General features: G+C 42.6%; 2 protein-coding genes across 2 annotated transcripts; both read left to right on the top strand.

Moving 5' to 3' along the window:
- Nucleotides 1-194: 194 nt before the first annotated feature.
- Nucleotides 195-9,588, top strand: LOC139632980 (zinc finger FYVE domain-containing protein 1-like). Its single transcript, XM_071498291.1, has 11 exons — nucleotides 195-1,663; nucleotides 1,808-2,312; nucleotides 3,541-3,755; nucleotides 3,865-3,971; nucleotides 4,078-4,186; nucleotides 4,305-4,402; nucleotides 4,628-4,745; nucleotides 4,887-5,057; nucleotides 5,276-5,456; nucleotides 5,572-5,685; nucleotides 7,385-9,588. Exons 1-11 carry the CDS (start codon nucleotides 1,154-1,156, stop codon nucleotides 7,615-7,617), a joined length of 2,361 nt encoding a protein of 786 aa, XP_071354392.1. The 5' UTR covers nucleotides 195-1,153; the 3' UTR covers nucleotides 7,618-9,588.
- A 500-nt stretch (nucleotides 9,589-10,088) lies between these two features.
- Nucleotides 10,089-25,933, top strand: LOC139632893 (zinc finger protein DPF3-like). Its single transcript, XM_071498164.1, has 11 exons — nucleotides 10,089-10,170; nucleotides 16,289-16,449; nucleotides 17,079-17,186; nucleotides 19,583-19,710; nucleotides 20,522-20,617; nucleotides 20,844-20,904; nucleotides 21,019-21,060; nucleotides 21,666-21,806; nucleotides 22,545-22,658; nucleotides 22,905-23,717; nucleotides 23,959-25,933. The coding sequence occupies exons 1-10, from the start codon at nucleotides 10,139-10,141 to the stop codon at nucleotides 23,063-23,065; spliced, it is 1,044 nt and encodes a 347-aa protein (XP_071354265.1). The 5' UTR covers nucleotides 10,089-10,138; the 3' UTR covers nucleotides 23,066-23,717; nucleotides 23,959-25,933.
- The last annotated feature ends 89 nt before the right edge of the window (nucleotides 25,934-26,022 follow it).

Raw genomic sequence — 26,022 nt, 5'->3', positions numbered from 1 at the left:
ATATAATATAATATAATATAATATAATATAATATAATATAATATAATATAATATAATATAATATTTGAAAACACATTGGGACAGGACTGCCTGTCTTGTAGAACTACGTTTCCCACAATGCAACCGCACTTTCGCCTCCTCTGACCCTGTGACTGAAAATAATCTGATCAGCTGATCTGACCTGGCAACAAAATAACGTAGCTAGAGAAGAAATCTGCCAGGGAGGGGACTGAAGAACAAAACAATGACACTGCTCGGAAGGATTCAAACAGAGAAACACTTTTAAAAGACTTTTTAAACGGAATAGCGCGGATTCGCCTCCCGTTTTAAAGTAAAAGAGTCCGCGGATATCCGAGCTTTTGACATCGACTGACTGTTGTTTTTGTTGATATGTTGTTACAGCTCACTTGACAGACCGGAGGCTAGCTGCTTGTTTGGACGGCTATGAACTGTTAGGGCTTGGTGGCTCTCTAATTACAGCTTTTCTTTGGAAAAAGTTGAAGCAGTCCGTCGAAACTAGCTAGCTGTAAGCTAAGTATTTATGTTTGCATGCCAAATTGTCTACCGAGTTTGCTAGCGAGCTATTGAGGGTCAGTTTGCTAGCTAGCCTGTTGTTAGCATCAACATTTGTACATTCATCTCTTCAGGGAGAGTTCATTGTCTTGGTCGGTACACGCAACCTTTACAATTTTCTGTATTATTTTATAGTTTTTTTTTCGCTTACCTATTTTATGTTATGCTGCAACAATTCGCAAACTTCATTGCACGAACAAGCTAAGTGTTAAAAAGATATTTGTTGTAACTCAAGGAGACGGCAGTCCCTACTTTATTGCCTCACTGTTAGTTGCACTAAATGACATTACTTAAAGTGTTTTAAGTGTTTCACATTCATTAAGTTATTTTTAATACGAAAACTAATTTGATAAGCTGTATATATTATTGTTGAGACTTAGTTGTTACAGTCAGTGGATCACAAGGCCAGTTAACATGCAGCTGTTCTGAGTTCAGTCATTGTATTTGGTCAGTTCCGTTCACTTCAGTATTACCATATGTTTTGCATTTTTCAGTAACTGTTATTGGAAATAGCTGGTGCTCCTGTCAAAGCTGTTCCAATAAGCATTGCTCAGTATTCAACTTTATCTTGTAGGAAACGATGAGTGGGCATGGCTCATCTTCAGAAAAGGGAGTTAATACAAGTCTAATATGTCAAGAAAGTTATGCCTGTGGTGGCTCTGAGGAGGCTGCATTCGAGTGTGATGAATGCAAAAGCCTGCAGTGTGTTCGTTGTGAGTTAGAGCTCCACAGTCAGGAGCGTTTGAAGAACCATGAGCGAGTTCAGATAGGTCCTGGTCATGTCCCTTACTGTGACAACTGTAAAGGAGGTAATGGAGACAGTGGCAAGCGCCATAGATCTGTGGTCCGCTGCCAGAACTGCAAAGTTAACTTGTGCCAAGACTGTCAGAAACGCACCCATAGTGGAGGCAACAAGAAGAAACACCAGCTCACATCTTATCCTCCACCACCCAAACCTACAGAGGTCAACTCTGTCCAGACAAATTTTCAGCCCACTGTTCAAGTAGCCGATGACATCAAATCTCAGAGAGCTAAACTCCTGGAGAAAGCTTCCAGTTTTCTCTTGGTTGATGAGAACGAGGAAATGCAGGTGAGTTGTACTAAAGTGAGACTTGTTGACTAGGAACAGAATCTAAACACCAAAATGTCTCATCTCTTTGTGTAGACTTTTAAGGTGGTATTTTAAATATAATTCATTTTCTCTCTCACTAAACTCTCTCCTTTTCTTTCAAAGATAAAAGATGAAGCTTCATTTATGAAGAGCCTGCACTGTGACCCTGACCAGCTGCTGAAGGTGGTGTCTATCTTTGGTAACACGGGAGAGGGCAAATCTCACACCCTGAACCACACCTTCTTTATGGGCAGAGAAGTGTTCAAGACCTCTCCCACGCAAGAGTCGTGTACAGTGGGCGTGTGGGCGGCATTTGACCCAATTCACAAAGTAGTGGTCATTGATACAGAGGGGCTGCTTGGGAACAGTTCCAAACAGGGCCAGAGGACCCGTCTGTTGCTCAAGGTACTCGCCGTCTCTGACCTCATCATTTACCGCACCCATGCTGACCGTCTTCATGATGACCTCTTCAAGTTCCTCGGCGACGCCTCAGACGCCTACTTGAAGCATTTCACCAAGGAGCTGAAGGCCACCACGGCCCGCTGTGGCCTGGATGTCCCGCTGTCCACCCTGGGCCCTGCGGTGGTTATCTTCCACGAAACAGTTCACACTAAATTGCTTGGGTCAGGTAAAACATCTCAACACCTTTATTACTCCTGCCAGCAATGGGTGGAATATAATTACTTCATGTGTCACACATTCATAGACAAGTTAGACCAGCACATTGTGACTGTATCGCCATTAATGTACATCTGCATCACTGTAAGGAATGAGAGGCAGTCTCTCTAAAGTAAACTAAAGGTTAAACACAGCTGATAGTTACAGGTTTAGCAAATAGCCTGCGGTGTTTCTCTGTCTTTCATCTTTGTCACTGGAGGTAGCAATCGGCATTCCAACTTTTTAAGAAATATGTAAACACTACTTCTTGAACTAAACAGAAAACTGTGAAGTCCAAAGTTACACATACCTATAAGTTACACACTTGAGTGACAGTACCAGGTTTTTTCATTTTCTAGTCTACTCGCTACAACTAATACTTTACATTACTGTCAGCCAGTGCATGTAGTGCACAACAATTTTAAAAGTTTTTTTTAATAACTTCTGTGCAACCACTATTTTCTATTCATGTTGTGTGATATGAAATTCAACTTCAGCTTCAGTTAGGTAAATCCCCCATAGTGAGTGCTTTATTTATTTATCCTTTATTTAGCCAGGAAGGTCCCGTTGGAATACAAGATCTCTTTTTACAGGGAGTCCTGGCAAGATGGCATCACAAGCAGTTTCACATTGAGAAAAACTCACCAACTTCATGTTAAAACACGCCCAATACATAAAACAACATAAGACAAATAGTAAAAGAACAAAAGGCATACAAGGCATGCAATCAGCATCATGCCTGTCTGGACGTTATCACTGAAAGGTGTGAATGCGGTTTAGGACTTTAAGAACTTTGTGCTCCATTTCCATGCAGTAATCAAATAAATGAACAGAAATAAAAAAGGTCCGATGTTCACTATGGTGCATTACCTCACTCCAGTAGGCTGCAACTCTACAATTTGTTTCTCACACAAGTATGGAAACTATTCACTGCTTGTGAGGGAGAAAAATGCATTCAAAACATGGTGTATAAAATACACGATTGGTAGTAAATGTGCTAAAACATGAGGGAACACTGGCTGATGGCTACAACATTGTCAACACTTTAATATTTCAGGAATGCAGTATTTTTCTCCCCCATATCAAAATGGGTAAAATGAAGCACAGTAATGGTATTTTATTACTGTATCTGCTGCACTGACAGTCCAAGGTTAATAGAATATCTGCATTAATAACTCTACATCTTTGTGTTGTTTTAGATAAGTCATCTGAGTCAATAGATCGGTTGCTGTTGGAGCGCTTCCGGAAGCTTTCCCGTTTTCCAGAGGCCTTCAGTTCAGTCCAGTACTGGGGCACGCAGACTCTCAGCCCACCTACCAACTTCTGTGGCCTGCAGAATAAACTGGAGCAGCTCCTGGATAACAACGCCACCCGTTCCCCACGCACCCCTGTTGTCATCTTTAAAGCCCTGCAGGTAGGGTTGTACAAAGTCTGCTGGCCTCCAGCTTGGTTTGTTGTTCTTGCAAATCGTAAACTGTAAGTTCGTAAGTTTTATGGCATTATCTGCTGGGTCTCTCCTTCAGGCACTGAGTGAGCGCTTCAATGGGGAGATTGCAGGTGAGCTAGTAGCTCACAGTTGCTTCTTCCCTGATGAGTACTTCACCTGCTCCAGCCTGTGCCTCAGTTGTGGGTCAGTACCTCTAGGCTTTTTAGAACTTGTATCCATTCTCATCTAACCTTCATTCTCTTGCTGTTTTTAATTATTTTTACATTCTGACTTATGACTTTTATCCTAGGTCTGGCTGCAAGAACAGCATGAACCACTTGGGAGAAGGAGTCTGCCATGAGGCGAAGCATCGCTGTCGTTATTCTCCTCAGTACGATAATCGCATTTACACCTGTAAGGTAAGAACAATAGCTCCCTGTATCACTAAGATGGACCTGAGCTGTCTCTCCATTGACATAATTGCTGTTGTTCCCTGACTCCCTGATGGTAAAATCATTGTGTGGTGCATCACCTCAGGCTTGCTATGAAGGAGGAAAGGAGGTGATAGTTGTCCCCAAGACTTCAGCTTCCTCAGACTCTCCATGGATGGGCCTTGCCAAATACGCTTGGTCTGGGTGAGTAGCAGGAGAATGACCTGCAAGGTCACTTGTAACTAGGGTTGGGTTAGGCTTATGTTACCTTTCCAGAACCCAGTTTTAGCACTGGTGTTCCAGACTCTGACCTAAAATCAAATTTTTCTATTCACACTAACCTTCATGTCCCAAAGCAAATAATACCTCAAATGCACATTTTTATTTTCACAATGGCTGAGTTATACTTTTGTGTGTGTGTATGTACAGTTATGTTATTGAATGTCCCAACTGTGGAGTGATTTATCGGAGCCGTCAGTACTGGTATGGGAACCAGGACCCTGTGGATACAGTTGTCCGCACAGAGATCCAGCATGTATGGCCAGGGGTAAGAGGAGGAAGCTCTTCCATTTATTTAACCAGCACAGACTGTATTTCCTTACTTATCTATAATCTCACAGGTCCAGATATATGCATACTGATAACCACTTACCTACTGATGTAGAACAAACCTGTCTTTTATTTGCAGTCTGACGGGTTTTTAAGGGACAATAGCAATGCAGCACAGCGTCTTTTAGATGGAGTCAACCTAGTGGCCCAATCTGTGTCAGAGCTCAGTGTCAAGCCTGCCAAGGCCGTCACCTCTTGGCTGACAGATCAGATCGCCCCAGCCTACTGGAAACCCAACTCCCTCATCTTGGTGAGTGACACACAGCCCCACCCTCTGCCACCCGCCACCAACAGCCAAGTCAACACTTTGGTGTCCAGAGGGATGTTTACTGTCTGGTGTTCTCCGCCTATTACACACTCTACGTTTGCAAGTCACAAGATAAAACTTGGGTAGACTCAGGTTGCATCCTCCCCCCTCTAGCTCTTGGTCAATAACAGCTTCTGTTGTTATTTTTTCTCTTGTACAAGGTGTGCCATAAGTGTCACGCAGTCTTTCAGGACAACGACACCAAGCATCACTGCCGTGCCTGTGGGGAGGGTTTCTGCGATGGCTGCTCCTCCAAAGCTGCACCCGTCCCTGAGAGAGGCTGGGGTCTTGCCCCTGTCAGAGTCTGTGACGTCTGCTTTGAGCAGAGAGCCTCATATGCAGGTACGCACTTTCGCAAAAATGTCAAGTGTCCCTTGTCTTTTTCGTCATATGTGTGTTATGAAGCCATTAATGTTGGGTAAGCTGTTACTTGAGCAAAGATATTTTCTTTATGCAGAGGTGCTTGAAGCCGAGCTTGAGGAGGAGGAAGGTGGAACCCTGGCCAGAAAGGTTGGAGAGGCAGTCACCAACACATTAGGGGTAGTGGTGACTGCTATTGACATCCCACTTGGTGAGTGTTGCCCAAAACAAAACCTAAAGAGGAATGTTATGTAACAGGAGATGATGACCCAGTAAATGTGAGTGTATGGATACAATGCCCTCTGGTGGCAGAGGTGTATCATAGTTATTTACAGCAAGAAAGAAAAGCAATGAGGTCTTGTTTCTAGTTTGGGCTCTCCAAGATGTTATGCAGGAGCCGACAAAGCCCTCCTTATAAGGAATATGGGATGACCTGATAGCCTAGTTGTAATAGAACCTGTACCGTTACCAAAAAGCTTACAGGTCTTTTTTAACTCATTGTAAATCATGCAAATGTCACACATCAAGGAAACAATGGATATATCAACTGACTAATTTGTTTGAAAAATAGTCTCAGATGAATGACATTAAAATAATCAGGTTTGTCTGTTTCATTAAGCAGGGATTCAGATGCCCAATTTGCATTTGCCTTTAGTTTGCTATTCTTGCCAGCTAAATGTTTACAGGCTACAAAATGCAGCAGCAACTCTGTCCATTTCATTTTATAAGACTTCCAGATGTAAACTTACCTTTACTATTAAACTTCCAAACATCAGTGACATTGATGTTTGGAAGTTGCTTACATGACATATCTCTCAGGGACTGCTCAGGACTCTGGATCAGTCACTTCCATGGTCTCTGCACTAACATCTAGACTGCACTTTGCTCCTGTGTTTATGAGGAGACCAGTTTTATAACAACTAACATGACATGTTTCTGCCAAAATTTGTATTGCATTGAGAAAATGGGTTTTGGGCTCAAATAAAAACCAGAAGTCATTGCTGCTATTAACCTTCAGGTTGCTGTATCATGCGTGTCTTCAGTTTGTCATATCCAAACTCTAGTTCGTATCATTATTACTATGAAGTATTCTGCTACATAACCCTACTGTAGTTCTATATTTACTGCTAAAGGGCATTGATGAATGTGTTTTTGCTTACCTGATATCCTGCTGAAAACTTCTCCATACCCAACACCATCCCAAAAATACCCCACAGCAAGGTCTGCACCAATCACAACAAAATTAGCTGCCTTATTTACAAATCCAAATCTTGTTTTTGTGTTTCCATGGTAACCGGAGCCAAGACAGCTAAGGATTTAATTTCACCTGGAGTTTCAGTGCACTTCAAAACATAGTGAGGAGTGGGCAGTATGAAAAAAGCTAAAATAAATAAATTGGTCATTGAGAATTGAAAGTGTTTAAATCTCAGCAGTAGAGGCAGAGGTTACTGATACAAGTCAAGTATTTATATAACTACTGTGTGAATGGAAATACATGGAGATGCTGCAGCATAAAGTGTAACAGAAGTGGCGCATCGAGCGTATGCGTCTGTAAATTAAAGGAATAGTTCGACGTCTAAAGAAATACAAGTTTTACAGAGGTTTATGTCATTGCGAGGCAACCAGGGGAGACTCCAGGAAAACAGATTTAAACATGACATGACTTTTAGATACGACATGCTAATTAGTGAGCTTTGGAGGCACGAATAGACAGGATTTATTACCTGCAGGCAGGGCTAGGCTGGCTGTTTCTGCCTTTTTCCAGTCTTTGTGCTAAGCTAAGCTAACAAACATGACTGTGGTTTTGATCTTCTGGGCAAGAAAGAGAATAACTATTTCTTTAAATATTCACACTTAAAATGACAGTGTGTGTCGCACATGTATGTATTTATGTCATGTGTTCCCTGTAGGCCTAGTGAAAGACGCAGCCCGTCCTGCCTACTGGGTGCCTGACCAGGACATCCTGTCCTGCCACAACTGCCAGCGCGAGTTCACTGCCAAACTGTCCAAACATCACTGCCGTGCCTGTGGCCAAGGAGTGTGTGACGACTGCTCCCCAGAGCGTCGGCCGGTTCCGTCGCGGGGCTGGGACCACCCCGTACGCGTGTGCACCAGCTGCAACCACAAACCAGGAGAACTTTAACAGGGACGGCCTTCCTTCCTCAGAGCACCAGAGAGAACCAGTCACTCACTCAGCTCGCAGTCTGTCACTGCTTTACCTCCGTTACTCCAATGGTTCTGTTGTGTATCTGTGGCAAGGAAGTTTTTAGGCATATAAAAAAAATAAAAAATAAAATATATATAGGACATTTAGCAGATTTGGGATTTCTGAGATCCTGTGGCCTTTGTAGAACAGCCAGAACATGTGAATTACTTGACTGAGTGTGAAACCTGTATTTCAACTCTCTGATTATTCACAGAGTGAATATTTTGATTCTTATTGACACAAATCCCTAATTTTACGTTAAATAAGGCTGTTCAGCTATTTTTCTACTATCAGAAAATATAAAAAAAAATGTATCATTTAAAGAATATTAGATAGTTGAGAACCCCATACGGTTGGTGTGATTAGTGTCCAGCAATTCTTATTATTGAGCAATGTTTCTCTGATGTAGTACGTATAATGGCAAGGAGATATTTTACATCCATGCAGGTATAACTGCAGGCTCCATTGCATGCTGTATTGCAACATTTTAGTTTTTGCACTAAGCCTTTTTCAGCTGTTATAGGCTGTTGCTTACGATGGCCAAAACCCAGATATCCAGATGATCAAGTAGTCTGTCCCAGACTGAGCTGAAATCTAAGGACTGGAGTGTGGATATCTGGTGTGCCAAAAATCATTCAGGTCACTGTATCTGTGCTGGTATAATGTTTATATTTTATCATGTAATTTGTGGTTGTATGAAGACATAGAACTATGTTAGAGGAGTGTACATTTGAAATGTTGAAAATTATTTATGTATTGAAGAAAAAAAAAATTACTTATTAGCACTCTGGCATGCATGACAGTCTGAGAGATCCATGGCCTTTTACTTGTTCAGAGGACAGTCTCTGAATAAACCTCACTATTTCTTTTATCAAGCGCGTACACATGCTATAAAGTGTAGGTATTTAATGTTCAAATTTGTTTCCTTGACACCTTGATTTTAATTTTTTTTTATATATATATTTACAGTTGATGTTTGCTAGGTTGTATGGATATTGTTTTGCAGAACTTACTAATATCCACATTTGTCTTGAAACCAGTTTTACGTATTACATTCACGCCTCCAGGTCTGACAGAATAAGAACTCCTTGTTCAATTCATTACAGCTAGTTTTTCTTTTATTTTACATCTGTTATTGAAAGATATTGTAATTTTTTTGTTTTTGTTTGATGTTCATTACTGTATAGATATTTATCTCCCTTGTAGTGACCATATTTTTTTTGTCTTTCAGCATTACACAGAAAAACAGATGCTCAAATGTGGCAATGATGAGATATTGAACCATATTTAGTGACTGAGAGCTTTAACTTGTCTTGCATCATTTCATTTGCATTATTGAGTAATAAGACTGTTACATGTGGATATCATACAAAGCACAAGGTGATGCCTTTAACACATATGCTTGTATGTTAATGTTAGAATTGAGAAAAAAAAGGGTCTGTCGATTGTAAGCTTTGTAGATAAAGTTAATTCTCCCTTTTCTCCTTAAGTGGAACTTTTTGGTTCTGATGTCTGATGAGAAGATGTTGCGTCTGCCTTGTCTCAAAATAGATTTATCTGTCTGAATGTTGCATCACACACGCCCTCCTCAGAGATGCTAATATTGCACAGGGTAAAATAGGAAATACACCATGTCAGACCACTTGTACTGGACTTCATTTCCATGCAAATTTGTGCAGTCTGTTGCTTCAGATAACCTTTGCGATGTCCAGTTTTTCTTCGATGAGGTTGGGTGCTACTATGAACACTCCTCACTTGTACACTACGAATCAAGCAGGAATGATCGATGCATTTTAAAGTGTTGGAAACTAACTTGAAACAGTGATGTGTGTGTGTGGATACTTGCTGAATTGGTGGAAGATTTGCATACGATTAAAGTTGTATCAGCTCCTGTCTGTCAAAACATAATCTGGAATTGCCTCCATGTCTTTAGTGTGTGTGTGTGTTTCTGTGTTTTAAATCTCCCTGTGTCATACCACTTACTGTACTGTATGTGGGAGGAATAGATCGTGTGCACGCCTGTGCATTATGAGCTTTGCTTCCTCTCCTCTCCAACACTTTAGCTCCGGATAAAGTGAGGGAAAATTATTTGCTTGGTGCTTATTGATGATGATAAATGATTTATACTTATTTTAATAAATAATTAAACACAAGCTTCCATGTTGATATTCTGTGCCACTTGCACTGCATTGACTCGCCAAAGAGGGAATTGCTCTTGATATGTATCCAAGCTACAGTGAGGGTCTCTTTAAAAGTGCTGTAATTCAGTTGTGTACAATTTAAATACAAGGGAAAACCCTTTAAAATAATTTTGACAGTTTACCCCATTAAGCCACGCCCCGTCCGCCTATGCTGCAGATGTATTGGTCCACGAATTCACCCCGAGCTCTGATTGGTCAATTTCCGTAGGTTTCCCTCAGAACTGCAAGACGCCGATATTGCGTTACATTGTAGCAAAATGGCGGCTGTCATTCAGAATCCACTAAAAGCGTAAGTAATTTAGACATTGAGGAAATTGTGAATAATTACTTTGTTGCCAACCCGTACATTAAAACTGGCTGTTCGTGCATGTCATTTCCAGTCGTGTGCATATGTCAGATTAAGCTGTCCAAATCTATTTTGTGTACTTCTTGCATGGCAAAGTAGCCTCGTATAGTTCTTTTATTCCACAAGATTTTAACATTTAGTCTCAAACATGTGCGTAAGGCTGCCTGACATTTTGACTGCACCGGAGGAGCTTTTCCTCCGTGTGGCTTTGCATTCAACACAGGAGAGTGTCGTCTTTCCTGGGCTATAAATTTATTTGAAAACTGTCGACAACGTGCCTTTGCGCCGCACCGAATAATTAAAAGCCGATTTTCTTCGTGCTCGGTTGGGCATAGCGGCGGAATATCATCTGACATTCCGAAAGTCGTTTATAGTTGGTGTGAATTGTCGACATGTCAACTTTGGCTCCTCCGAGCGCAGACGTGGTCAGGACCCGGTAAAGCAAGGGAGGAGGCATTTTGTATTTGCATGCTTTGCTGGCGAAATCGACAAAAGTGACAGCAAATTTGACTCCGCTGTCGGAAATAGACTGTCACTCCGTGCTGTAATAGCTTGTGCAATAGTCGATTCAATCCCTCAACTTCAAAGAAATGCTCCACCTTTTTCTCCCATTTCTCCTTTGTTCTTCTGTATTGTTTCACCCAATCCCACTGGTAGACATATTACTGTAAGTTAGACACAATTAGCCTCCTGCTTTGTTGTCATTTCATGTCGGGGGGCAGATCATAACGTAGCATTTCTTTAAATGCACACATTCAGTTGGACGTGACAGCAGCAGTCAGCCTGTATTGATGGGTTGCAATGATCATCATGGTTCTTTGGGACTGTGGAAGGTAGAGCAGGCACTCCACTGTGCCTTTAAGTGGAGGAGTGCTGGAGATTAGCTTGGTCCAGGATCCTGGGCCCATCTGTCAGAGAGATGCTCCGACAGAGAGGAAGTGTTGGGCACAAGCAGGAGAACCATCTGCTCCTCCATAGAGGTACCCTGGCACCTCCGTGGACGGTAGCACAGGGAGTGGACCACACAACACCTTGCACATCACCCACTAGCATTGTTACTCCACCCAGGAGAGGGATGTTTTTGATACCTGACTGTGCAGTGACATTTTCTGCTAAGAGTTAGTTTGCACTTACAGATGATATGCTGGCCCTGCAATTTGCTTTCATTCTGTGGTGTTACAAGGGGCTACAGATGACTGAACAGTCACAGAGGCTGTGAAACCATGTCAAAGTGGCCTTTAGCAAAACATCCCCCCACCTGCACACTCATTGCATGATGCTTCGGAAAGCACTGTTATCCAAATGCAAAATTTCCCCTAAATCTATATTTATACATGAGTCGACTGAGCGTGCTTGCACTTGTCCTGCAGTGCCCTCCTTCACAGTTTTGCCCACCAGGGAATGGGCCGATACAATCACAGCTTCCCTCTGCTGGCATCTGAACAGCTCAGTGAGGCAGCTGATGTTTAAGTGCTGGATGTAAATGTTAAAAAAAAAAATGTATTTCCATGTAGCTCCTTCCGTTTTTCTCATCATGCATGACATACTTTCCATTATTATTGGAAAGTACATTTTATTTATTGCCTTGTTGGACTGTTTCTCTCTATGGTGTCCCAACACGCTTCAGCGTGCGTCTGCTGTCAAGCTGCTGTTTCATCTCAGAGACGTTTTAGCATTCAGATGTGGAATGTCTCCTTGCTATAAGCTGCGCTTAATGAAGTGTTTCAATCTGCTATAATTAGCCTCTGTCTCGGGTTTCTGACTTCATTTCACAAGTTTGTCAGATTATAATTAGTCACACTTGACACTAATTGGATGTCGCTCCTGTGGACCAGTTTGACCTTTTTCCTTTTTTTTTTTTATGTCTTTAAAAAAAAAAAAAAAGATGATTCACTTTAGGGAAATGAAACTCTGGTTTGACTTTGTTGTGGAGATGTGGTGGCAGATGAAGCTGCAGTGTGCGAGCCTGTGCAAGTCTGTGAGATCTGTACCTCGTTTGAGCATGGGAGGACAGTAATCTCCAGAATCTGCTGAATAAAATGGAGTCTGGAATATTTAATTAATAAAGAAGCTCATAAAGCTGCTCATATAAATTTTTATTCACAACTGGAGTTTCCTTTCTTCATCTTCATCTGCTGCCTTGTCGTTGGTGTTGAGTAGACTTTGAGTCAGGCCTGCTGTGTACTGGCACTTCAGTGAGTGGAGGTGTATGATCTGGTGTTGCTCCTGCCTTCACCCGGACTGTGTTGTTCTGATTGGTGTAATCAGAGGTTGCTGTCAGGATGCAGTCACTCTGTACGCCCTCCTCCTCCTCCCCCTCTCTTGTTATGTGGTAGCTGTAGCTTCCTGTGAAGCAGCAGTGCACCTGCAAATTTGAGAAACCTCCTGAACAGAGCTGAAGAATCTGAAGTTATGTTTCTAGATCATCATTTTATGCTTTTTTTCTTTCTTTGTTTTAATGTTTTTATTTATTTTTTAATTTTTACATTAGTCCCATCTATTAAGTACCGAGCTGTGTTAAAGTAAACAGGAGTTTTGTCATGGCTGCAGATCACTTGGCTTGTGTGAGCTGCTCTCCTGCGAACTAAAGTTTGTCATTAGATATGCAAAACGAGTGTTGACACATGCTCACATTACGGACGCAGCCATGTGACATGGCGAACCGTTGACAGGAACACGCTGATAGCGGAGGCCCCACTGGCCACAAGATTTGCTTTTGTTCCTCGCCCTCATGCACACACTCACCTTCTCCACTCAGCTGGAAGATATTGAGGATGTGTAGCACATACCTCTGAGGCACCTTTTTTAGCCCTGAACTTTTTAAGTTTACTTTAAGTCAGCAGGATTCTGTCACCGTCAGACAGAGCTAGACTTAAAAGGATAATTCTGTTTGTTTTTGTTGTTTTTTTTTACAACATGTGTCTTTATTTCATTTTTTGTTTAGGTTATTATTTCTGTTAGCTTTGATGGAGCTGGATTAAAAAAAAAAAACTTCTAAAAATGAGGACAGCTCCTATAGAAAGTCCAGCTGTGTTAGAAACAAAGCAGTCAGATAGGTTGTAAACAAACCAAGGAGCCACAAGATAAATTTGGCATAAGGAGGAAAGCGGGGGGAAATAGATATATTTTGACCACATAATCCTCTACTGATTTTTGTTTTTAGACTTGCTTTAAACCGTCTGACTGACTAGGTGATTTAACTTCATGTGGATGTAATACAGAAGATGTGGTTCATTTTAAAGGGGGAACGTTTGTCAAACATGTGGAACCACTGACCTTGACTACTCTGTTTGTAGGTGAAACTGAACATGAATGTGGTCAGAGTGTTGGTAATAGGCCTTCACTTCACAGGAAAACAATGCGCACGACTAATGCAAGCACAGTAGTTCATAGCTGAACCAGGAAGCTGGATGTTTACAACAGACGAACAAACAGTTTGAGTGATAAATTTACTAGTTGCCTTTGTTGTCTCTCCCAAATCAGGTCATATGACTGCCAAAATGTTTTGTGTCACACTTGATGGGAATAGTGGCCAAAACTATGCAATTAAGACCCAAGTTGTAAAAATAGTTATTCTCAAACCGTTTTGATTTCAAAGGACGGTGGAAAAGCAAAAAACACACCTCAGACCAGGGAAGAGGGGGGGAAAGTCGTGACTGCTGAGATAGAGGTAAAGAGAGAGAGACGCACACAGAGAGCTATGACTCTCTCACCGCTCCTGTGTCGCTGTACGCGTGGGTCTTGTCACTCATTACAAGTGTCAGAAAGATCTCTCACCCAAGCCAGAGCACCTGCTGCTCAGGACGCCGGGTGCTCAGACGGCGAGCATGTCGTCGCTCAGACATGCAGCAACCACCAGAACACTTTCACCACTTATTTGCTCTCTGTCACCCCCCCAACTCCTGCACATTTCAACCTTAGATTGATGGGCATCCTCTCTCACTTTTTTTTTTTTTTCTTCCGACTCGAGTGATCTCAGGAGTTCCTTGGCGCTCCACAGTAAGCGTGCGCTCGTGGCGGGCTTCAGGGAGCGTTTACAACTGGTCAGCTGGTCTGCATTTAGTAAAGTGATATGTCACAGTGCGTCCTGTCAGAACTGTGTGTTGATATCAAGGGATGGCAGTGGGGGAAACAGGTTAGTTTCATTTACTGTTGGAAACAGTACACTCCCACATGTGGTACAGATCTGAGGAAAGCAATTTATACATTTTATGACACAGCTGTGTGTTGTTGTTATTTTTTTATCAGCCAAATATTCATTTTAAAGGAATCTTTGGTCAAGCTGCTGTTGAGCATGTTAAATCTGTTTTGGGTACACCCCTGTGTGATTCCTCTCTGTGTCTTAAAGCCTGTGAAAGTGTTGGTACTTGTGAGAAACTGGTGATCTCTTGGCTTTGTAACACTGTATCACATCTTTACAAGACAGGGCCTAGTAGTGACATGGTTATTAGCTCCAATAAAGCCACTACCTTGGTATGATTGTAACACGCTGAAGGAAAAACAAAGCCTCATAGCTCCAGGTCATGCTCGGCTTGTTAGCTTTGAACCTCAGTTCCCACCATCTCGCCTTTTTGAACTCCCTGTCTTGTTGTTTTTATTTTTTCCCCCGTCTTTCTCTTTCAGACACCTCCCCCCCCCCCCCCCCCCTGCACTCGCTCTGTACCTGTGACTGTTTACTCTTCTCAGTCACACTGACACGAAGCCTCCCCTTTCCCAGAAGCCTCACACACTGTGGCTTTGTCTGAACCGCAGAGCGATGGGCTTTGTGCGGGACAGCATTTCTAACATGGCTGTTCATCTGCTGGACGTCGTCTCGTGGAGGGCTAGGGGTAAAGACAGAGAGAGGGGGAGAGACAGAGTGAGAGGGAGAGGGAGAGCAGGATCTGGAAGACGCTGACAAATCGGCCTCCCACCTCCTCCACCTCTAGTTTAAGATTCCGGGCTCGACTGGCAGCCCGCAGCTCATTAGTTTCACTTCAAAATGGCCGTCTTCCTAATGTTGTAATTGACAACACGTGTAGGAACTTCATTATGTGGATGTGGAGATGTTCGTACTAGAAGGACCGGTCGCTGCAGTATTATTTGCCCTGTTGGCCCCGTGATATAACAGCACACTGTGGAAATCACAGACAAAGTACCTGGCCATGATTTCAGAGTCGCTGCATTTACCCCCATCTTTGATATAGTGAAATTAGAACTTGCTCTTGTGCTAGGCGTTCTGCTGAGATTAATTAAGTAGGCTAATTACCATACCAGGCGTGTGGCAGCGATTGAGGGCTTGAATGTGAAATATCCTCCCCCATTTCACTCTGAATATTAACTCTGAAACCCTGAGGGACTGCCAAAATCTCAGTGGCACTAAGAAAAGTGGAACTAAAGTGCGAGAGACTTTGCTGCTAGCTGGTCAGAGGAGTGACTTCATGGCAGACCGCAGATTCAGTGTTGTTGTGATAATCTAACTCAGTCAACACCAGCATGGCTCACAGCTGATCTTGAATCAGATCAGACAAAGAGCCCACAGAGGTAATAACATGTTTAACCTCAGGAGTGGGAGCAGCAGAGTCATTCAACTGTTGTAACTGTGTTGCATTGTTTTGTTTGTCTTTCTCAACAAATTCTCCCCAATGGCAAGCTGGAAGGAGAGAGAAGAAAGGCCCAGCTGTCAGTCTAATACTTATATTCAACAGGGCTGATTAAAAGTTTTTATACATTACTCGGGTTGAGGATCAAACCTTTTGCATAATTGCTCTTCTTTTAAAGAAGCAGCTGGTAGTTCTTTCCTTATTTTGTAACGATCTGCTTTCTATCATCTTGTAGCAGCCTCAGCTACATGATTGAAGGATCTGTGGCCAGTAAAGCAACAGGCCACTATCACAGCATTCATGCACGCTAAAAGAGGCTAATCCGCATATCAGAGATTCTGCAAATAGTCACACTTATCATTAGCGACACGTCTGTTCTTGCCCAGCTCCTCAAACGGGCTGCCACGTCAGTGAATAAACAGGTGTTGACCACATCACTCAGTGTCACTGACCCCTGCCTCTAATGTTACCCCCTGCAGGTTGGGCGACCAGTTCTACAAGGAGGCTATTGAGCAGTGCCGCAGCTACAATGCTCGCCTGTGTGCTGAACGCAGCGTCCGCCTGCCATTCCTGGACTCACAAACCGGCGTGGCCCAAAACAACTGCTACATCTGGATGGAGCGGCACCACCGTAGTCCCGGTGGGTGTACGCGCGCGCGCGCACACACACACACACACACACACACAAAACAAATGTTTACTGAGAGTTATTTGTTTTTTTGTCCATTAAGTTTGTAAAAATTGTGTCTGCATCTACATTATCTAGAGCTGTTAATTAGAAATGCAACTAATCCATTCATTAATAATGATTTATTATTAATACATTTATTGATTTTTCTTTCCCACCCTAAGTCAATCCATTGTTTTAGTTAATAAAATGTCCGAAAATAGTGAAAAAAGTCCCCTTTAGATGATGTAAAACAAAGTAGGGCTGAGACAACTGACAGAAGTTTGATAATTGTCTAATCATTTAAAGTTCCTCTCCACACATGTTTTTGACTATGTAAAAATACTCTGCTATGATTAATATTTTGTTTAACATAGTTTTCCCACATAAAAAGTGAAAAAAAAATTTTAAAACTGGAGCTGGAAGCACATCTACTCTTTCTCAATACAGAAATCTATAGAAAACACTTGAAGAGGTAAAGACCTTTCCATGTCTCAAAATATAACAGACTTGTTAAACTGTAAAACTTTTTTTTTAATTAATGTGTTTCAAGAGCTGTGTTGCTGACTTGTGTAATACAGTGCATTACTGTTATTATACAGGGGTTTCAGCCGGGCAGATGTACACATACCCCGCCCGCTGCTGGAGAAAGAAAAGACGGCTGCACAACACCACAGATCCCCGCCTGGGCATCTACGGTCTTCAGCTCGGTAAGATCCTGCAGTCCGTTCTCCTCAAGCCACCTGCCAGTTGCTTCCTCCTCGTCCTGCTCTCAGTTTCTCCTCCTGCTCAGCCATCTCTCCCTCCATCTCCCACCCACCTCCTTTAGCTCATGTGATTACTGGTGATGATCTGGAATAATCTCGCTAAAAGCATATCACTCTGTCTCGGCGCGCTGAGCAGAACAGGCTGCCAGTCATTTTTCAGAGGATGAAATGTGGCTGTGTTCACCCCGGCTGGTAAACTTGTTTTGTGAGAAGTAGAACATGTAATTAGATTTACCACTGCTGGGAGCAGCGAGACGGAGTTCGGCCACTGCAGACAGTATTTAATAAATGTTATTGAATGGAGTTTGGCCTTCTCGGGCCACTTGAAACTGCTCACTCAAAACATTTAACCTCTCCTCTATATTCTCCCTGTATCTTATTTTCTACTTACCACCTCCCTTGCTGATTGGTTTGGTCTCTTTCTCTCTAGCAACTCTTTCATCTCTCCCTATAAATGGTTGTGTGTGTGTGTGTGTGTGTGTGTGTGTGTGTGTGTGTGTGTGTGTGTGTGTGTGTGTGTGTGTGTGTGTGCGCGCGCGCGCGTGTGTGCGCGCACGTTTTGTGGCCACTGTTCCTGAGCTCAAGTAACTGGTCCACTCTGTGCCCAGGGCGTGCACATACCCACTGGGATGTTACACTATCCTAAGGAATGAACATGACAAAAGAGAGAATCTCACACAGAAATATGATGTTCCATGTTTTGATATTTAGTAGCTTTTGGAAAAGGCTGTGAGAAATTCCTTGATGCTTTAATTTCTGCATTTCATGATTGAAGGACAAATGTTTGGGAAAGTAAAACAGAGCAAGAAAGCCTGGAAAGAGAAAGCAAGATAGAGAGATAGCATATGAACCGAGCCTTTGTTTCCCAAACACATCCCATTGTAGCCTATTGTTTTCCACTGAGCTGGCACTCGCTAAGACCCTACCACCGCCACCACCCTGCTGTCCCTTCCCTTCTCCAACAACAGCAGACTGTATGTGCTGTCTGCCAGTGCCCAACAGAGGGGAAACATACCCTGATTTAACCTGGCGTCTCTTATACAGAGCACGTTGTGCAGCTGGCCAGAGGTGGCCAGCGCAGGGCAGTGGCCAGAATCTGTCTCGCTGCCTCGGCAGCCTGTCTAACTGATGGTGTGCTAGAGACTGGGGCTGCATGCAGAATCAGCTCCCTGCTGCAGGCTGCTGCTGGCTCTATTTTTAGCCCCCCAGCTCCCATGGGTTGGGAGGGAGGGAAGGAGGGAGGGAGGGTGTGAGTGTGTGAGTGTGTGTGTGTGTGTGTGTGTGTGTGTGTGGTGGTGGTGGTGGGGGGGGGTCTGTCTCGTCGCGGAGAGTTGAAAGTCAACGTGTGCAGACACAATGGTGAGGGGCTGCCACCACACAGTGGAGGAGGCGCGTGTTGTATCTGCCTCTCACGCCCACCTCTTCTCCCTGCCTCTTCTACCTGTGCAGCCCTCTGTTACTTCAACACTTCATCTTCAATATTCTGAAAAAGTGTTTCTAGTGGGCAGAGTGGTAAGATAGAAACCTGGAGTCAAGATGGGAGGGGGGGGGGTTTGAAGTGTGTCCTCTACTCAAACATCCACAGTGCAACTGGATGATCATGAAGCTCTCTGTGGAGAAGAGATTTTTGTAAATAAGATGTGTGGAATCGACCGACTGTCAAAGCTTTTGTTTGTTCTTTGTCTGCTCAACCTGCTCGCCTCCTACACTGTTTGTTTAGATCTTCAGCTCACTGTAGGAGGAGATATCTGCATGATGCGTTCAGGTTAAAGTGATAAGCCACTTATCTACAATGTACCTTGGAGATTCCTGTGGACAAAGGCAGCCTAATGTCTGCATCGCACAGCATTACCCAGAGCTCACCAATGACAATGCATTCTCTTTCAGGATGAAAACATATGTTTTTCTCAGTAATAATATTGCTGTGAAAATAGTTGTGATGACACATTCTGTTGCAGGCAGAAAAAAAACATGACAGCTGGTGTAAAAATCAAATGCTCCAGCAATTTGCCACATGCTTTTATTAGGTCTAGTGTGAATGGAAGAGACGAGACATAATGGAAATATGCTTTTAAACATAGGTTAGAGATTGAAGCACTGATCGTTTTCGTCACAATCACAGTGCCTGATGGTGACACGAGAAGAAAAACAGCAGATGGTAGAGGACTGTAACACACTGCAGCTTTTGGGATCATAAGAAATACACAGGTTCCACTGCTTCCATTATATACCTGTGGAACCTTAAGTGAACAGTAGACAGGTGTTGGCATGCTGTGGCGGTATGAGCTGGTGTTTTTAAGATTCATCACGTGTTCATGCCTGTTTTTGTCTTTGTGCAGACGGCGGCCTCATGTCCAAGGACACCTTGCCCACTCAGAGCACCACACTGGAGGCTCTGCTGCGAGGAGAGGGTCTAGACAAGAGGAACAACGCTAAGAATGATGAGGAGAGCCTGCTGGAGATCCAGGTTGGTTCAGTCAGACACTCTGCGCTCGTGTGTGTGTGTGTGTGTGTGTGTGTGTGTGTGTGTGTGTGTGTGTGTGTGTGTGTGTGTTGCTCTGGTTAAGCTCATTGGCCAAACGTTTAAAATGTGAATGTTCAGTGTCAGTGATATCACTCAACGAATGAGGGCCCTGGCACTGAGAGTGAAGTGTTGCACCCGAACTGGTTGTCAAGGCAACTTGCCAAGTTTTTCCAGCTGACCTGCAGGGCTTGTTAGCTGACTGCTGTCTCACTGAGAAGCTGCTTGGACTAGTGGACTGCTTCAGCTTTGATTTCCCGTTTACTGACTGTTATATATGGTGATGGTAATGAGTTAAGGCTGCATAACGATGAACCTTCATTTTAAATTCAGAAGTTCAGTCCAAAACATTGCTAATAGACTGCTATCTCTGTTATCTTGTTCAGAGTAAAAAGCCGTCATATCTCCACATCACACATTCCACCAAATTTACCTGTGGAAACATGGATGTTTACAAAAGGGACATACAGGAAGACGGAGGTTGGAGTTTAGCCTTCCTCTGAAGGCACATAGATAACTTATAAAACTATCCAATGCTACTACACAAATTAATTCAATAAAAAATATCATCTGTAAGCATTTTCACATCAAATAGAAATTTATACAGGAACAGAAAGAACATTACATCTGTCAAAAATACATAATGTGGAGAACTAAAAAAAACAGCATTTTCTCTCCTCTCTGTTGCTGCTCAGTGTTTCAGTAAGCTGAAGTAACCCCCCCCCCCCCCCTCTCTTTCTCTCTCTCTGTGTCTCAGAGGGTTCTGGAGGCTGACGCAGCAGAAGACGCTTTCAATGATGACGATGATTACGAGGTGGACACTCCCAAGAGGAGACACCGGGGCAAAGGAAGAGTAAGTGACCAAATGGTCATTACTTCAGTTGCACAGTAGCCAGGACTCCACTATAAGTTCAAGAAGATCTACATTGTCAGCCAGTTTCTTTTCAAAATTGTTTCCTGTTTCTTCTTTGTCTTCTTAAATCACATCAAATCACCTCAGTGTGATTTGATTGGGAAACGTTGAAAGGTATAGATTTCATTGCACATTCATAGTCAGTGTGGTATTTTCTTTTTTCCAGGGTCGGGGCTCAGGCCGTAGGAGGGCAGATCTGGATGACGACAAGCCATACGTCTGTGACAGTAAGTAAAGAATAATTTTTGATTTTTGATACTTTTGCTGTTGTGACTCTTCTTGAACAACACATACTCAACAGGCACTGCCTTCCCCTCTCTCTTTGCTTTTTTCTGTTTCAGACAGATACAAACAAAAGCAGAACTCAAAATCTTCGACCTCAGGTACTTTAATTTGTTGACTCCTTTTTTTTTTTTTTATATAAAGGGTATTTATTTTGATAGACTGTTGAGTGGTAGTGTTGCCAGTGCTGTGATTATTGATTCAGCCCCTATATTATCTTCCTTTTCTCAGCTGAAGAGTGCCCTTGGTGCTGTGAAACTGAGACATGGTTATTATGTTGTCTGGATTTCTGTTTTATTTGACTTACAATTGTAATCAGATCCTAAAGTACTTACTGTTTTTTCTTCCCCGTTTTGGAGCCAGAAGTTGAATAGTTACCTCCATTAAAGGCTTATTTAGTTTCCTATTTATGTTGATACAAGCATTCTGTGCTGTTAAATACAAGAACTGCTTGTAGTTCTTAGTAATGCTGCTTTAAAATTTAGGGAATCACCTGCTCACCAGACACTGGGTGGGTGTTTGACTTGTAGCTCAGTGAAGGTCTCATTATAATCAGAGGATGTTAAGGCCTTTTTCCTTAACACAAGTGGTCAGAAAAGGAAAAGAAAATCTGCATTTCAAAAATGTTGTGTTGCCAAAATTATACTTAGATAATGAAATGTAGGCACAGTAGTGGGACTGAACATCTGCTTGCTGTTTGTTGCAGTCTGTGCAAAGCGCTACAGGAACCGTACGGGACTAAGCTACCACTACACCCATTCCCACCTGGCAGAGGAGGACAGGCCTGGAGAGAGGAACACAGTGGCGTCCAGGTCCCCCTCTGCACCACAGACTGACAAACACAAACGTAAGTCTGACTGCCATTCCTGTAACCTACGGCACTGTTTGGTTTCTAACAAACCAAACAAATGTCCTAAGGGAGAAGACACAACATGTCATATCGGAGTTAACATGATTATGAGATTCTCTCTTGTAAATGGTGTTGACAACAACTAAGTCGTAATTACTGCTGGGAAACGGACTTTTTTAAAAGCTCTGGTATATATCTGACCAGGTGCTTCATAATCCTGAAGTGTCTGAAGATCAAGAAAACAGAGAAGTCTCACATCAGCCACAGTCTGCTGTCAAACTGATTAAACCCACATTTAAAGTATAAAGTATTTCATTTTTAAAACACATTTTTAACCCTCATTCGACCAACTGCCTAACTAACTTGAGTGCTAACTAGGACAATCAATTTGAGAAGCCACTCCAAGGAGGGCCTGACACCAAAAACATGTCCACGTAATCAGGAAATCAACGAACACAAACCAGGAGAACAAAGGACAAAAGTTTAAGCAAAGAAAGTGAAGTTTCTTATATCTGTATATGGTATGTGTCTTAATGACTAGACCACTAGATCTTGGCTGATTGGGTCCAGACACCAACAGAGTTTCTATGTTAAATGAAAAAAAAAAAATAGAAAATGTTGTTTGCAGAAAGCACAAAGTTCCCCCACATCCAGTTTGGTAGTAGAGAAAGTATTTCTTTGTATTGGTACAGATCCCTAAAACTTTGTCGTTGTTTTTCTGGAATTTCCTCACAGGTCCAAAGGGTCCAGGTGGGACCAGCATTCCCAACAACTACTGTAATAAATGCCAGGGCTCAAACAAGAAAACGGGTAAATCTGGGTCTCCCTGCTCAGCCTGCCAATGCACAAGTGAGTTCATATTTACATTTACATTTAGTCATTTAGCAGACGCTTTTATCCAAAGCGACTTACAGAAAGGAAATGCACCAAAGTATGATACACAACTTTTTCTGTTCAAACTGAATCCAAGGTGTGTGTTCACAGTTGGGAAGAAATGGATTCCCTTCGATTTAATATGATTTGACTTCCTGTAACTTTATGATTGCTATCACTTGTTAGCCATCAGTTGTTCACCAACTCTGTCCTGCATCACAGCTGACTGCAGAGAAGAGAAGGAAGATGGGACTTTTACCGGAGCGGAGGAGCTGTTCGGCACCACCTCGGAGAGCGACACCTCCACCTTTCATGGCTTTGAGGACGATGAGCTGGAAGAGCCCGCTACAAACAGCAACGGGATATCCAACCGCCACAGATAGAGTGAACCTTTTAGATTTAAAAAGACAATGTTTTTTTTTTTTTTTTTATATATATATATGGATTAACCTCTGGCAAAAATTTGCTGCTTCTTTTTCCAATGTTTTTTGTTTGCAGAAAGCACAAAGTGATAATTTCAGGACAGAAATGCAAGTGGTATTTTATCTACTGAACATTGTTGAATAATTTATGAACACCTTTTTTTATATATAAATATATATATTAACTTTTAAGGCGATGAACGACTGTCAGTGTTTGTTGACAAGTGACTTGGCCTTCATGCAAAACGGAGGATGTTTTTGGAGTGTTTTACCCCCACCCCCCTCACTGGAGTGAAAGGAGCCTAACTATGAGGAACAAAAAACACTGGAGAAATTAGAAAATTGAACAACTGAAGATTTTAAAGGAGTGAATGATATGTTTGGGGGTTGATTGAATGTCATTGCAGACCCACACTTTAGCTACTGGATGTTTTTGAACCAGTAGTGACTGTTACTATGAAGGCCTCTTCTTCTGCTCTAACCTTGGATTAAACTTGTATGAAAATGAAGGAACCAATGAAAGGACTGCCACAGGCCACTGGAAATGTTTGGATGAAGAAGTCTATATAAATATAGTCTTTAAAGATGTGGTGGACTCAAACAAAAATGGAAGGTAAGAAGCAGACTCTTCTCTCACTCAGGGATGTAAGACATTGCATTCAGATCATGGATCAACAAAGAATCGACTGTTCAGACTACTAATACGTTGTCACAAAATAAGCAGATTACTGGAATATTTTGTCAGTGATGCAATTTGATACGGACTAAATACATTGCATATTGTGGTTGTACACTCTTAGTCTTGCTCAGACATACTAAATGTGAGTCTAACCCATATTGTCTGTATTACACAGGAGCACTCAGCACATTGGCCCAGAGGTGGGGGTGACCAGTGAAGAAGAGGATTTAAACCTCAAAAACTGATGAGCCTTCATGTCCCTCCTGACTCGGGCCTAAAATAACTGACTGAAATGGATGAATAGTCATCCACCACCTCTACAGGCCATGTGGCTTAATTGAAGCAACTGCTCCCTTGACGATATGTATCGATCCCCTCTGAACATTTGATATGTGAGTAGATCCAGCTTCATTTCATCCTTTTCTGCACTGTGCTGGAGCTCCACTGAACTATGGGAACACTAAAGGCCAGGCCTTTGGACTGTTTGTGCCCAACGGGTGCATTTGGGGCCCTCGCGGCCCAGCCTGCCCACTCCTGCTCTGTGACTGTGTGTCTGCTGTGTGATCCGATGTGACACTAAGACGTCATTATCCTCATCACTGTGCCAGCCTGCCGCTCTGCACTGGAAAACCAGCTCTGACAGCCATGACCCTCCAACCTGATTGGACCAGTGACCCCCTGACCCCCAGCCATAGAGATGGTGCTCAAATCCACCACTATTACATGCAGACCTCTGGACTACTGTATTAATACTCTGACATGGACGCAAAGGTTTTCTGCTTCTGTTCCTCTGTTTGTTTTTGCTCTGTCTCTTCTGCCTCTCTCATCTCTAATGGGCCGCAGTAATTTAGCTCTTTTTTTTTTTCATCTTTTCTCTGTTGTATAATATTTCTATGTTTTGAACTCTTTAAAGTTTAATTAGTATGACTTCTTGGGTTTGTTCAGACTGTATCAATACCTCTGTCCTGATCAGGTGCACAATAGCCACAACTACTCAGGCATCTTTCATTTCCTCTGCTGTTGATTGTTCAGCCACTCAGCCCTGATTCATGTGATTGTATTCGTTTGGCGAGGAGGGACAATAACACCACACATGGATCCCATTACAATCAACTCCCAGGAGGGATTTGGGACGCTGCAGCCTCATGCTCTAGGAAAACATCGCAATACCAAGCTTCAGCTTTGTCCGGTCTATGCTGATTTTATCCACTTTTTGTTTAAAATCTACAACCTTGGTAGATTTGGACAAGAGTGAGAGTTATCTCAGATGCATTTGGAAAAAAAAAAAAAAAAAATGTTGATGGCGAGACATAACCCCGCTCAGATCCACATACTTAGTGAGAGGTGGAAACTGTAAAATCCAACATTTGTGACATTTCCGTTGAGTGCTTTAGAGGGCCTAATTGCTTTATGACATTTAGAAGGTGCTTGAAGTACTGTATCAAAAAGCCTTTTAAGTCCATAGGTTACACATGCTCTGTAATAGGTCCATGTACTTCCATTCAGTATCGCTGCAGTGTAATAATAGCCACTCCGTTTTTGAAGCTGACCATTAATCCTATGTGTCTGATATGACTTGGCTTGTGCATTCAAACCAACTTCCTTCACTTCCCTCAGGGATCCTCCACACAGCAGTTTATCATTTTCATCTGGACAAGCTATGGATCTGAGACTTGTCAACTGTCTTGCCGTCTTCTCTTATATTGGTAATGTGGTGTGTCCACAGTAAAAATGTGACTTTTCGAAAGTCACGCCACTAAGTGAAAGCATGTGTCATCATCAGTCATAACCTGCTAAATGTTACCTACCGTATACAAACAGGCCAAGTGTGGTGCAGTTCTGAACAAAAGGAGAAGCTCCTAAATGCGAAAGTCAGTGATGTCTGCTTAAAATAATGTGTCACCAATCATTGAATAGCCTGTATACCTCGTCAAAGACACAGCAATAGGCCCTGGTACTCTCTTGTCAAGCCTGCTGGGGGTGGAGAGGGAGGATCGGGGTGGGAACGGAGCCAAGAGGAGATGAAATGGACATGACTGGGTGTTTGTTTCATCTTCAGCTGTAAATACAAGTCGAAATGGAGAGAATGAAGAAGTCTTTGTTTGTTAAACTATTTTTATTGTTCTGAAAAAAAAATAAAGAAAAAAAAAGAATGAATGGTAATGCTTGATGCTATTTTTCTGAAAAAGACCAGGGGTCATCTTGCAAACACAACTGATAAGCAGAAGAATCCAAACTG

Source organism: Trachinotus anak, unplaced genomic scaffold, assembly GCF_046630095.1.
Source record: "Trachinotus anak isolate AG129_WGS33_773 ecotype Australia unplaced genomic scaffold, CSIRO_AGI_Tana_v1 ptg000015l, whole genome shotgun sequence".
Taxonomy (NCBI): domain Eukaryota; kingdom Metazoa; phylum Chordata; class Actinopteri; order Carangiformes; family Carangidae; genus Trachinotus; species Trachinotus anak.
This window is presented reverse-complemented; position numbering and strand designations above follow the sequence as displayed.